This window comes from Perca flavescens, chromosome 6, assembly GCF_004354835.1.
Source record: "Perca flavescens isolate YP-PL-M2 chromosome 6, PFLA_1.0, whole genome shotgun sequence".
Taxonomy (NCBI): Eukaryota; Metazoa; Chordata; class Actinopteri; order Perciformes; family Percidae; genus Perca; species Perca flavescens.
Genome location: NC_041336.1, coordinates 13,720,063 through 13,734,286, shown reverse-complemented (window position 1 = coordinate 13,734,286; position 14,224 = coordinate 13,720,063). Strand labels below are relative to the sequence as shown.

General features: G+C 39.8%; 1 protein-coding gene across 3 annotated transcripts in view; it reads right to left on the bottom strand.

Annotated features, from left to right (window-relative positions):
- myom3 (myomesin 3) overlaps positions 1–14,224 on the bottom strand; it is a 68,215-nt gene that overhangs the window by 4,357 nt on the left and 49,634 nt on the right. For all 3 annotated transcript variants that reach the window (XR_003692759.1, XM_028580238.1, XM_028580237.1), the window contains exons 20-30: positions 12,955–13,136; positions 12,522–12,636; positions 10,678–10,834; positions 10,000–10,106; positions 9,406–9,450; positions 9,168–9,304; positions 6,126–6,270; positions 2,334–2,393; positions 1,655–1,722; positions 901–1,011; positions 75–162 (exon numbers count right to left, since the gene is read on the bottom strand). Coding sequence is in view for 2 of the 3 variants with exons in the window: in XM_028580238.1 (XP_028436039.1) it covers positions 75–162; positions 901–1,011; positions 1,655–1,722; positions 2,334–2,393; positions 6,126–6,270; positions 9,168–9,304; positions 9,406–9,450; positions 10,000–10,106; positions 10,678–10,834; positions 12,522–12,636; positions 12,955–13,136 (1,215 nt within the window). In the remaining variant the exon portion in view is untranslated. The remainder of the gene's footprint in view (positions 1–74; positions 163–900; positions 1,012–1,654; positions 1,723–2,333; positions 2,394–6,125; positions 6,271–9,167; positions 9,305–9,405; positions 9,451–9,999; positions 10,107–10,677; positions 10,835–12,521; positions 12,637–12,954; positions 13,137–14,224) is intronic.

The following is a 14,224-nucleotide window of genomic DNA, read 5'->3' as shown; positions in this document are numbered from 1 at the left end:
AATGCACACATAAACAAATGGGGGACTATTGTTTTTATGGATACTTGTTTGCTGGTGACAAGGTTGCGTCTTACCGTCATCCAGTAACTCTAAGATGCTGACATCCTCTCCTCTCCCATCTGACACCACAGCTCTGTATGAACCTGCCTCTTTCTTGGTAACCTGAGGGAAAACCATCCACTGTATTAAAGTTAAACTTATTCATAGCTTCTCAAATGGAATATTGATAACTAGAGGAACAACCAACAGGGTTCAGCGTTAAGGTTTTTTTTCACTTGCCCAAACGGACGTGTTTAATGAATCTGCCTTGGACTCAAACTTTGTAGTTGTTTCATTGACATCCTCTAATACCACCCAAGAAAACTTCTTTGAGGACGCTTGAAACACTCTCTTTTTAGCTTGTATGCACCCATCATCTTCTTTTTCTAACAAGACAGCTGCCAGTCATGTGTCACTATAGCGCCAACTCCGTTCTTGATCGGCCAATGGCATATTCAAATCAAATCATTCAACAAGCGTTCTCTGATGTGGCCAAGGGCCCTGGGCAAGAGAACGTCAAGGTGATATGATACGATGATAATCGGGAAAAAAAATGTTTAAACACTTGCCCGGGTTATTATATTTACTTGCCCGACGTGGTGTTTTACTTGCCCCAGGCCATCGGGCAACCCTTTTGTTGAACCCTGACCAAATACTTAAATTTATCTTCTATTAAACCTTATAATAAACTCCAAGGTGAACCAATATCTCATAATAACACAGAATAAGACTCTCTGCTTATCTTGTTTTCTCTCACTACAATAGCTACCATTTATACGTGCTGATTCACATTTGCCTGAGCTCCTAACTCCCCTCTCCACTTCTAGTAGTCTGAAAATAGAGCAGAATCATTTTGGATACCTGTGGGATGGTGAGTGTGCTGACCCCTGATGACTGCTCATACACAAGTTGGGTCACCGCCACGCCTTCTTTAAACCACTTGAGTGACGTGTCTTTGTTTGTGTTTGTCACCTGTGTATGGAGAGATATACCATACCTGAAATACAAGTCCTCTAAAATTGATTGGTTTAAAATAAAATAGTCAAATCTATGTAAAAAAATGCCAGTCATTAAAAGAGTTTCTGTAATTACTGGTAACTGATAATAGTAAGTTACAGAAATCATTTAAAGTAAGAGTTCTAACTTATTTGCTTTCTTGTGAAAAGTTAGATGAGAAGATTGATTCCACTCTCAATAGTCTGTCCACTCAATATGAGGCTGGAGCCAGAAGCCAGTTAGCTTAGCCTAGCTTAGCATAGCTTAGCTAGCCTGGCTCTGTCCAAAGGTAACTAAATCTGCCATCCAGCATCTCTACAGTTCACTAATTAACACACTATACCTTGTTTCTTTTATTTGTCCAAAAAACAGAAAAGTGCAAAAAACGACATAAGGAATTCAGAAAGTCAACCAAAATGTCAAACTCTTTCTTTAAGAAGTACCGGTAATAACAAAAGTACAACATTGTCTTGCCCCGAGTGAACTTTGCAACACAATTTACACTAAGGAATTATTGCAGAATTAATAATGAAAGATGAAACATTTCTGGGCTCTTAATGTTATGTTAGTTCTCTTATTACAATTAGCAAATGTATTCTGTAAAATGTACAAAAAGTACCTTGCACTTTATAATCAGTTCACAATCCTCATTTACACTCCACGACAAGTATTCCTGGAAATACGGCCCTGGGGAAAACAGAACACATGAATATCCATCTAGAAACAGTGACCTTCAGCCAATAATTTATTCACAGCAACCAATGAAACACAAATGCATCATAATATGGCAATTTATGGCAATTATAACTGTGTGATATAAACCATAGTGCTGAAAGTGACAGCTGCCAGAAATAAAGTGTCGGACAATGCATAACATGCAAGTAACAAACGTGTGTCTTACTTTAATATCTGTTTTGCATCATGTTATTCTGCAGGTAATAGACAATATGTGTTATGTGGGCTTTGAGTCTCACATGGACTTTGAATCGTAGATCGTTAAAATAGGGCCCATAGTGTGAGATGGTCTGTTTGCACAAGCAGGAACTGGGAAATTGGCCTCTACACACAAAATAATTATATAGCTTCTCCTTATTATATCACATCTGAGAGCTCAGGTGATGAAAACATGGAGTTCAGTAGCACAGGAAGCGTCCTTTCTTTGTGCGACTATTTAGTTTCAAGAGGTTTCAAAACGAAGCAACTGAGTCACTATAAAGACCATCAAAAAGCTATTGCAACTAGTAGATGTAATTGTATTAACTATACAGTATCTGTTACTGATGTTTGGAGACTCTCACCAGACTTTCTCTGTTGGTCACGTCGGTTTTTATCAGCCAGGGCCAGCGTCTGACGAAACTCTGAAAGAGACAAAAACAGAGTGCAAAAACAGTAGAATCACACAGGTCATATGGGGAGTAGTGATGATAACTTGTTGCTCCAAAAGGTTATTGTTTCCAAAATAATATCAACTTCATTTTGAATTGCTCTGCCAATCGTAGGAGGGGTGCATGTGTGGGTGAGAAAAATAAACTTTTGAGTGAAAGTTGCAGGGAAACAAAAAATGTAAACAGAGAGAAAATAATGTTATGAATTGAGAACATGTCGTTGATGTGCCGTACAACAACATTTATAAAGCAAGACAAGAAAAGAGATAGTAAGTATAGGATCATTTATTCATCAAAAAAGAAATAAAGAAAAATATTTCCTGGAGTCATCATGCCACAAACCAGGCCCTCCAACTGTTGTTGAAAGAAATTAAGAAGATCAGATATATTGATACTATCTTTAATGTGACCTTATGTAGCACATTAAATGTAAACAATAATTGCAATCAAAAACACCATCCCACATTTTTTAACTACCTCTCTAATCATCTAACTCATCACTCATATCCCTTTGATTTATACTTAAATTGTAAAATGATTAAAGGTGCCCTGCCACACGTATTTCAATACTTTGTGGTAATGTCTGAAGTTCTACCATGGACTCTGCAACATTTTTTGTGGAAAAAATGCCTTGGTTAACTTGTTTCAAGCCATTCTAGCGTGTTATAGAAAGCCTACAGGAAGACTCAGCTCGATTTCTGCCAGTTCTCATTATTCAACAATCTAAGCTGTTTGAATCTGATTGGCTAACAGCTAGCCAATGAGAGCCTGGCTGTCAGAATCCTTTACCCAGCCCAACTGGGCGAGCTAATGAATAGTAATGAGCTCAGGCAATATGATGTCAGACTTTTGTAATTGGCCTGATTTCTCTGCTTATTTCTTTTCAGTGGCTAGAGCTGACAAAGGAGGTAGCAGTTCATTTTCACATTCACAACATAACACAAACACATATGGACCTAACATATTTTAAAAAATGCACGTAAAAACGGTTTTGTATTAGCCTGGCTGCCAGCCGAACTTAGCCCCGCCCACAACATTTGAGGTCGGGAAGTTCGGTCTGGACTTGATCCGTTGAGAAGCAATTATGCTCGAACAAGATCTGTTCGGACCAATCAAATTGTCGGACAGATGATCAACCGCGTCTGTTACAGAAGATATCGACAACGCATTAATTTTAAAATCCTCAACCGGCCTGTCTCAAACCAGCTGATGGTGTGGCTGTGACTTAGCTGTTCAAGTGGGAGAGGCTGGTTTTAGAACGTAACACCGCATTCACACTGGCAGTTGAAATCAGCACCGTAATACGCAATACGCCCCCAGCGGACGTCGTACTACACCGTTGAAAAGCTTCGGAAGCGATTTACAAAAATGGCAGAACAACTAGAAGGACTGATAAGTGTCTGAATGTCCGATTCTCTCTGACCTCTCTTATATAGATATAAATAGAAAGGCTGCTGTGTGGAGTAAAGCTGCCCAGGACGTTGACATGTCAGGTCGGTTAAATGTGATATAGCGGTATAATGTCAATAGTTAGACGTCTGTTGCTAGCTAACCAATTAGCATTAGCAGGTTTGTTTATCAGTACCATAGCAACGCTACCTTCCGTCGGATAGGAACTGTCCGTAGCTTTTCGCAAGAGTTAAATTTTTTGAACGCATCCGGATGACCAACTGACACGATTTCTTTCGCACTGCACTCGTTCGACCCCGTTCGGACCCATTTGCATGCGGTCGGCGAATCTCCATAGGAAATTAATGACTTCCGGTCATTTCAAAGCCGTATCGGAGATAATTTCAACTGCCAGTGTGAAGGCGGCATAAGAGGCTTCACCTGTTTCTGGAGAAGTCAGCTGGTAAAGTCAGATATAAACTGTATGGATAAAATGATCATTAATTCATTTTATTTCTGCGTTACAAACAGCTTTATGAAATGGCAGAGTTTTAGCGCCCAGCGGTGCTAGAACAAAGCCGTGAATCAGAGAAATAAAACGTGTTTTCGCCGATTCATCTCTAGAAATGCAACTGTAGCAAGCATGTCACTATCACTAACGTTATCCACATTTATATTTACACGCAATTAAATGATATATCCAGCTTCAAAAAAAGTCTAAAAGTCGGGAGTTAGAACGAATGCATTGTGCAAAGAGTGGTTGCTATGGAGACGATACACGGTGTTGAGTTCTGGCTCTGTTGACAGTTGAGTTGAGTTCTGTTGCTCTGATTGGTTGTAGGTCTATCCCTGGGTCTATCCAATGAATGCAGAGGCATTTTCTTTCCTGGTTTGGTTGGAACACGCCCCATAATCACAGCCCAATGGAGCGGTTTCAGACTCACATTCTGACTAGAATCTGAGTAGGACCACGTCAGGCTAGTTTTGTATGGCAGGGCTCCTTTAATTAATCCTAGTGGCTTAGTGATTAAGATGCATTACATGTACATCACAAGTCCAGAGTTAGGCTAATCATTTTCTGATTTTACTGATCTTCCACTAAAAGAAATATACCCAGAGCAGAGGCAAATCAGTTTAAGAACGGACACACACAAAAGTTATTGCAATTGTCTTCTGCAAGAAGACACCGACCACCACAGTTTACAGTAATTAAGGTCCTCTTAAAACAGCAGAGAAAATTTTGGGAGAAAATGCCAATGAGCTGAACCCCATGGATATACAACAGAGTGTTTGCATTGCAAATAGGCTAGTTTCTTTTAATCTATTTCCACTAAGATATAGGGGTGGGGGAAAGAATCGATACAGCATAGTATCGTGATATTTTTCGTGGCAATACTGTATCGATACACAGATGCCAAGTATCGATCTTTTATGATATATGTGTTGGTCACTCTGTCTGCTTGACAATCCCATTTTGCAGCAATAAAATTTGAAGTGAGATGAACAGACAGAGAAATTTATCTTTTTAGATAAAACAGATGTTGACAAAATTTTCCTTTGGGGACATCATTTGAAATTTTGAAAAATTTGAAGTTGGAAAAAAGGTAATACATTGCAATATATCGCAGAATATTGCAATATGTTTAAAATCGTAATAATATCGTATTGTGACATAGGTATTGTGATGATATCACATCGTGAGGCCTCTGGTGATTCCCACCCCTACTAAGATATTCTATCTATCTATCTATCTATCTATCTATCTATCTATCTATCTATCTATCTATCCATCCATCCATCCATCATGTCTCTTCCAGGGCTGTAACTAGGATTTAAAAAATACACACTAAAAAAAAGAATTTATTATTGTGTTTTTTCAATTTATTCAATTCTATTACTACATTAAAAATGCAGTTGGGGAATTCGGAATGATTTATTTGTGTCCTAAAGCTATCATAATTTAATAGATTTACTCTAAATTCTAGAGTTACTGTAGTTAATGAATTGCAGGATGGTTGCTAAAGTTGCTGAACACCCCAAATTCCCAGAAGATACACAAGAGGACATGACCTCAATGGTAGCTTCAGCCTTAATCTCAAACAAATATCCTGTTTCAAAGAAGAAAATGTCACAACAAGGAAGTCAAGACAACATTTCATCACTGCGTCGGTGTGAAATTGAGCTGATGTGATGTCACATTTACACGGATGCCTGTTCTGTTCTATTGTTCCTCTACATTTGTGCTCGTCTCTCATTACGGTATGAAACAAAAAAACACAATTTGACAACTTAGTGGCAACTGAGTGAACAACTTACTTTGATCCACAAAGACCAAAGTGAACTGGTTCTTGGCGCGGCCGTCCTTCAGCTGAGCCGTGTACTGGCCCTCGTCCTCCTGAGAGAGCTGCTCCAACAGAATCTCCACCAGACCTTTGGCCTTATCGAAGGTGATCTTACGGTGCTGCAGAAGAGCAAACAAGCATTGCCACACATACAGCACGCTACACAGCAGACAGATGATCCCAGATGGCAGGTAGACATGCCACTTGCAATAGTACACAGACAATATAGTGTGTATCAGTGTATGATAAAATTGCACACTGTAGATAAAACATTCCTTTTCTCACACACACACACACACACACACACACACACACACACACACACACACACACACACACAAGCGTTTGAGCTCATTTTCATGACTTATGTTGATCAAGATAAGTGCATGCCTTGCATGTTGATAGGCCTCGGTGGTGGATGTGATTTGTGATGTATGGCAAGCCTGAGGGCCCTAATCAGCTAAATGGCTTTTGAATTCGCAAACCTCAGCTGTGATCATTTAGAAATAACGTGTAATCAGTACTGTTCAAGTGAAGCTCTGATATGGAGAAATAATGGAATAAATGAAAATGAAATTGAAGCAATGAGTGTAAGCTGCTGAATATAAAGCAGTCGCCCGCCTCGCACAAACACGAGCAAACACGGACACACAAAATGTATCTGACGGAGTTGTGAAAGCACAATAAATATACTGTGTTGTGTTTGCTTTTCCCTCTGTGGACACATCAGTGCACGGTTCAATAACCTTGGCGGCAATGCTGATTATTTTTAACTTGGTGTCATAACACATATGAGTGCTGAGGAGGTTTGTTCACATTCAGTTAGTGTTCCTTGATGATTATACTGTTTTAGGTCATCTTGCAATGGAAGGTGAAATCACTGTGTGCCTATTTTCCATATTTCCAAATTGCTTTTTGTTCTTGTAGCAAATAGCTACGGCTTTCACTGAGCTGTTTTGTGAAAGTAAATGAATTCTGAAGGCATTTTTGAGAAATATGAAACACATTAAGGGCAAGTATACAAATATCAGCATGACTTGTGCAAAAGATACCATACACTGAAAAGGAGGGGACATGTCTTTATTATTAATATGTAATAATATTTATTTACATATCATGCCTTACATGCCTTCCATTTCAAAAGGGCAGTTTCACCCACTCCTAGAGACCCAATATTAAGTGATGACATACTGTTGATTTACTACCCTGACAAAGAAAGCTGTCCAAACTCTCTACTCATTCCACCTTTGCCTTTAGGTAGAAATTCTAATAAATCTCAGAGCAAATTCTTTCAGGAAGACGTCAAATAATCCAGTCACTACTCTTTCTTCTTAAATCAAATCAGCTGTTTAGAGGCGTCACTTTTTAGTTAAACCAATCAGACTTAGCCATGAAATTCAAGGACCAATCACAGTATTACAACTCTGCTTTAAATCTGTTCTCTCCCTGTGCTGTCAGCTGTCGTTTTAGGCAAAGCGCTCCACCCTCCACCTCGGGTCATCGTTTTTCTTCCGGCTGACCGCTCTGTTGCCTCCTTCGGTCTGGTCTCCAGCCGCCACCAGTGTCTAGACTCCATCGGGGGTTATATCCTGTTTCTCTACCCCTTTTAAAAAATGTTATTACAACGATGGAGTCTAATCTCCAAAGACTCTGTACATTTTATTATGTTTTTGTACAATAAATCTTTTGCATATCTGAAAACGAAGTCCCTCCTGATTGAAATACCTTGTAGGGAATCTAACCAAAACTGACACATGTACCAGATGTTGGCTCCTTCTCCACCTTAAGCCCAGTTGATCCCCCTGTCTTTCGGACTTCGTGAAATTAGCTCAGTTCTCAGACCTTTCTGTTGCCTTGCACACCTGCTCTGCATCGTTGTTGGCAGCCTCAATTTGCTGCCTTCCAGTATGGTTATCAAAACACTAATTGCTGTTTTGGATTCATAGTGACTTGTCATGAACGCAGCTGCATGCATCTACACACTCATTTTATACTGTATAAGCCTTGTAGAGTTGTATGCCATCTGTGATTTTCCTACTTTTTCAACACTAAATAGAGGGACTTTAGAGATACAGTTAATGTCCTTTACTCAAAATATTTGATTAGATATTGTGAATCACAAAAAGGGAAGGTTTTAGCCTGATAATCAGACTGAATTGTCTTTTCATTTCCACCTGGAAGAAGCACTCAGATCCAAGTAGCACTTTTTTTTTTTACTGTTGTAGCTGAAACGGTATTTTATACAAGGTTAGGTAGTATTGGTCAGGGCCCCTCCAGAAGGCCAAAAGATTAACCTGAGGGGTTGTGAGGTGGTTAATCAGGTAGAAAAGAGGAAGTTCTGGGACACAGATTTGTATATATTTTTTGGACTATTCTCCAGTCTTTGTTTTTCTTTTTACATACAGTATGTATGTTTGGGTCTCAAACAGTTATTTAAATGAAAACATCCGAGAAGTTAAGAGGGAACTGTGTCTTTGGTGGAATTGCTAACTCATAGCAATTTGTGACCAGGGTCAAATGTTTCTTTTGAGCGTACAATATTATTCACCTAACTCCCTTTAACCTAAGTGAACCAAACACTAAAATCATGACCACAAATAATGTAGTGTGATTAGTGACTGTTGGAAATGTAGTATTTCGCACACACTTCACCCTCATGCAGTGGTGAATTGATTTGGATAAGTTATGGTTTGGCGAGTAAGGATGGGCCCCACATATTTCCCCTATTCTTTTTAAATGTCATATCTTAATCTAGCAGCCATGAATTTAGCAACTTGATGAACGGCAGGCTGATAAGATTAAAGGACTCTGCCATGTGCTCAACGAATTAGAGTAAAAATTAGTATCCTTTCTAGACTATAAAAGCATAACACATGCCTAAATCATTTAATCCAAAATACCATACAGTACTAAAAGTTTTTAAGAACTGTGGATATTTAAATCCTCTAACCCTAATTTGGTTAGTGTACTTTCTGAGGTGCCATATTGCAGGATGGCCGGAGTGCAGTGTTCTCACCGGAGTGCTGGTGATTTCTCGGTCATTGAAGATGAGACGGAGCTCAGCAGCGTTACTCAGACTCTCAGTCTGAAGCCAAAGACGTACGTCACCTTTCTCAGAAACGTCCACCTGCCAGCCCGACTTCAGAGCTATCACTGCAAACATAAACAAACATCATTTCAGGATGTGCTGCATTAGATTAGATGATCATTTAATCACTGTAGAATTGTTGTGCAATGTCTCCGTTGGTACTTACATGGATTTCTGACTTGCCAGCTGAGTTCTTTGAGTCGCTTAAGGTCTGCAAAGAAGTAAAACCGTAGCTGAAGGTTAATTCAACTTTGTCCCATTCATTAATACCTACATATTGTCAAAGAACAATGGCTAGAACGGCTCTATTTTTGTAATGATTTTTTTGTTGGCATTTTAGGCCTTTATTGGCCAGGAAAGCTTAGACATGATAGGGGAGCGAGAGGGGGAGTGACATGCAGAAAAGTGCAGCAGGTCATACCCGAACACGCGGCAGCTGCATCGAGGACTGAGCTTCTGTATATAGGCGCTCGCTCTACCAGGTGAGCTACCCAGGCGCCCGCGGCTCTATTTTTAAGTTGATTGAGAACATATGCTTAGTTAGACGGGTGACCTTGTGGAAGTGGTTGTGAGGTGCATAATTATTTGCTTGAGAGAAAAGCTTGATAACCCTTAAAATTAAAGGTCCTGCTCTTCATGCTGCCGTCAGCTTTTTCAATAACACAAGAGACAACTGAACTGTGTTCTTGTCTCTGTGCCTGACGGGAAGTTGTGAATTGGACAAGACAGTTTCCTAACCTTCCGCTCTCTTTCAGTTTACCTTCAGCGGTGAAGTCGTAGCTGGACGACAGGTTTGGGTTGTCGCTCATCTCCACTGTGTAGAGACCCAGATCCTCCTCAGAGGGGTCTGTGAAGGTGAGGACCGACCTGATGGACAAATTGAAAAAACAGACAGACGCATCTACAGAGCATCTTGGGCTTGTTGTTTATCTGTCCACCCTGAAGCACCAGGTGATGTAGGTGCTGTTTTGTGCTGTCAGCCATTACACTTCACAGTGCTTTCTGTCATAATAGTGTTGCCTTTCAGTCAGCTGAGCTTAAAATTAAATTACTGTTTAACATGCTGTTATGAGTGGAACCGTGTAAATGTGAGAGCTGGCAGGCAGGCTTCCCTAAAGCTAAGGGAAGGGTTGAGTTGAGAATTAAAAGAGACTGGGCTTTAATGGGTATCCCAGAGACAAATACATTTTTTTTTAAAAATGGCACTTTACAGAGCAAATTCAATTGATCCGGAGCACATCTAATGTTAATCTTTGTATTTCAGTCCTATTATTGAAAACTATAACAACATCTGTAAAATGAAATGTATCCAAAGTTGCAGGGTGAACAGCATTTCAATATCTAAATATCACCTCTTGATCCTGCAGACTGACACAGATTTCTTGGAATTCAAATACGTAAAGACGTGTAGTTCATGTTGCACATGAACAACCCATACCCATTCTTCTTGGTTTCTTCCCGAGTTCTCCCGGCGTCGATGTTCTCGGTGTAGTTTTTGCTCCACAGAAACATGTTCTCGTCATCCCTCTCATCATTCTCATAGCCCAGAAATATGAAACCATCGTTGTCAACTCCAATCTCAATGTCTTTGGCACCTGAGGGTGAGAGAGTCAGTTAGTGCGGCTGCAATGGGCTGCAGACACCATCAGCAATGTTATGTTGCATTATAGATGAGAAAACCCACAGTGTTAAAAATGCTACTGGAATTAATTATATTTATCCCCTACACATAATGCACAGACTGCATATTGTATTGTACTTTATACGTTCACTTATTTGTATCCTGAACATTTTCTCATTTTTTTTCTAACTGATTTAGCATTTTGTACCACTAAATTGCACCTGCATATAATGAAAAGTTACATAGTCACACATTTTTTAAATATAGTTAAATAAAGAATGTTCCATTGCATTGGTTTGGGTGCATTTTAGTTAAAAATGTGCTGTATAATGTAAATGTCTTTCTGCGATGTCACCACTGGATTAAAACACTGTTCTCAGGGTTAAGGTTGGTGTAAAAAGGTGCATTTAAAGGAATAGAAGCTCTTGAACAGAGCCAGGTTTGCTATTTCCCTATGTTTCCAGTCTTGATGCTAAGCTAAGCTAACCATCTCCTGGCTCAAGCTTCACATTTGCAAAGGAAACTCCCGCACACTGCAACATTTGCCTGAAAATGGTCTACTACACAAATGTTGCCTACTAATAAACTTTATAAAATTTTGCAAGTTAGTGTGCGGGAGTTTTCTTTACAACTTTTGACCTGCTTGTCCCCTCCAACGCACCTGTTGTATTTTTCTCTACTGTTCAAGCTTCATATTTAACATATGGATATGACAATGGTATTGAGCTTCTTATCTAACTCCAGGCACAATAACTATTTCTTCAAAAGCACTTGTCATGTTTTGTTTGTATATCCAGGATACTTAAAGGAACACGCCGACTTACTGGGACTTTAGCTTATTCACCGTAACCCCCAGAGTAAGACAAGTCGATACGTACCCTTCTCATCTCCGTGCGTGCTCTAAGGCTGCCTGACGGTTCCAGCATTAGCTTAGCCTAGCACAGATCCTGCAGGTAACTGGTTCCAACTAGCCTACTGCTCCGAATTGTGACAAAAGTGACAAAATAACGCCAACATGTTCCTATTTACATGTTGTGATTTGTAGAGTCACAGCGTGTACAAAAAACAACGTAACATGAGACAAAGCCATCTTCTAACTGTAAACAAACCTGGAATTATATTCTCAGACAGGCTTGCTGCGAGCATATCACTCTGCCCGAGTACTATATTCTTCCATCTGAGAATATACTGTAGTTCCCGGTTTGTTTACGGTTAGAAGACGGCTGTGTCTCATGTTGCGTTGTTTTTTGTACACGCTGTCACTCCACAAATCACAACATGTAAATAGGAACATGTTGGTGTTATTTTGTCACTTATTGGGAGCAGTAGGATTACTGGAACCATTCACCTGCATGTTCTGTGCTGGCCTGATGCCGCTGGTGCCGTCAGACAGCCTTACAGCACAGAGATGAGAAGGGTATGTATGGACTTGTCTAACTCTGGGGGTTACGGTGAATAAGCTAAATTCCCAATAAGTCGGCGTGTTCCTTTAAAGAAGGTCTCTGATCGTAAATTGTCTCTATGAATAACTATTACATGAACTGGAGTATGTGGATGCTTTTTCTATTACTATATAGTCTTAGGTCCAGCATCTCGAACGAGCCTTGGATGGGATTTGTTTTATTGCAATATTTGGAGAATCTGGAGCCATGAAGGCTGACCTGGTCTGGTCTGAGCTGTGACTGGCTCAGTGGGCAGGGAAGCTCGGCCAACTCCAGCCTCGTTGACAGCCGACACACGGAGACGGTAGGTCTGACCTGCCTGAAGACCTGACACCTGGATGTCATAAGAAACACATCAAATATTTACAGATTGTGGTCATAATTTATCATGATTATTTAAACGTATGGACCCACAGAAACACAGAGGAATGAAATACTGGAGCACTTCAAGTTTCTGCTAGGTGGAAGTAATAATACATTTATAAAAATTAGAGTAATAATAATTTACTGGCACTTAGTTATTACATAAGCTCATACTTTACCAGGTATTAAACAAATCTTCATTATAAATCATGACAAAACTTCAAATGTACAAGTGTATTTACCTTGTTTACTTTCTGTATGTTGAATTTTTTTTTACAGCTTTACTCACGTTGTAATGGGTGTCAGAGATTGGCCTTTCATTCAAAGCAGTCCAGTTGTCTGATTCATCACCCTGGCTGATTTCCAGCAAATAGCCAGTGACGGGGCTCCGTCCTTCGTACAACGGAGCCGCCCACAGCAGCACCAGGGAGTTGTTTCTCACCTCCCTGAACTCTAGGTCACAGGGGCAACCTAAGAGAGAGAGAGAGGAGGGCCAGACATGCTGTTTATCAGGGTGAATGCTTTTGTGCGGAGGATATATAAGTGCAGAGGAACAGAGAGTGTGTGTTTGCATGGCCAAAAAACTAACAAAATTTCACACTGAAATAAACTACAAGAAAAATAAAAAACAAGGAACTATTGATCTGGATATATTCCTTTTGTGACCGTATATAAAGTAGGCTACTCCTTTGTCTCAACGGAAAGTCTATCAATAAAGTCAAAATGAGTACAGTGACTTTCCTTAATCTACCCCCACTGACTTCATGCTGGCACTTGGTAGTTAATTTGCCTAATGATTTTCGGTCACTTTTAAATTATTAACGGCACAGAGGAAAGCCCATTTGCCGAGATTAATGAGCTGCGTTTTAAAAGTGGCATGTGTGAGAGAGCTGCTCTCTATTTTCAATATTAATGTCACAAGAAGCTGATAGGAGCGATGCACAACAGCTGGGCTGTCTGCTGAACCAACACACTGGAATGACTTTGTTGCATGAGTCAGCGAGTGTGTGTGTGTGTGTGTGTGTGTGTGTGTGTGTGTGTGTGCGTGTGTGCGTGTCAACAATTAGATTATGTGTGTTTGTAATAAAAATGCATGGGCGTAATTTCCATTGGGGATAAAACTTTTGTCTCAGGTTGATTTTGTTACTAAAATCTCTCTAAACATTGTTTTCTTACTGTCAAGCCACCACAGTCCAAATGAGAGAAGAGAAGAGTTCATAAAAATGTTGACATTTCCATCCGAGTCTCCTTCAGGTATAACTGACTTTTTCAGGCTACACACAGGCTGCACTTACTTGTTGGTGGATGTTGTTAGGGCTGTATGCAGCCTGAAAGGAATACTTTAGTGCAGACACTTCTGAAAAAGTACCTCCGCCACCTTCAAAATAAATCTAACAAAGCATCTAACAAAGATAAGGCAGTAAAGGACAGAGTTCCTTGCTTTAAAGATGCACACTAAACATGGTTTTAAGTATTGTTAATGCATCAACAATACAGCAAAGGTTTAACATAGGAATATTTATATTATAATTTGTTTTTTGCTATACTACCACTAATAT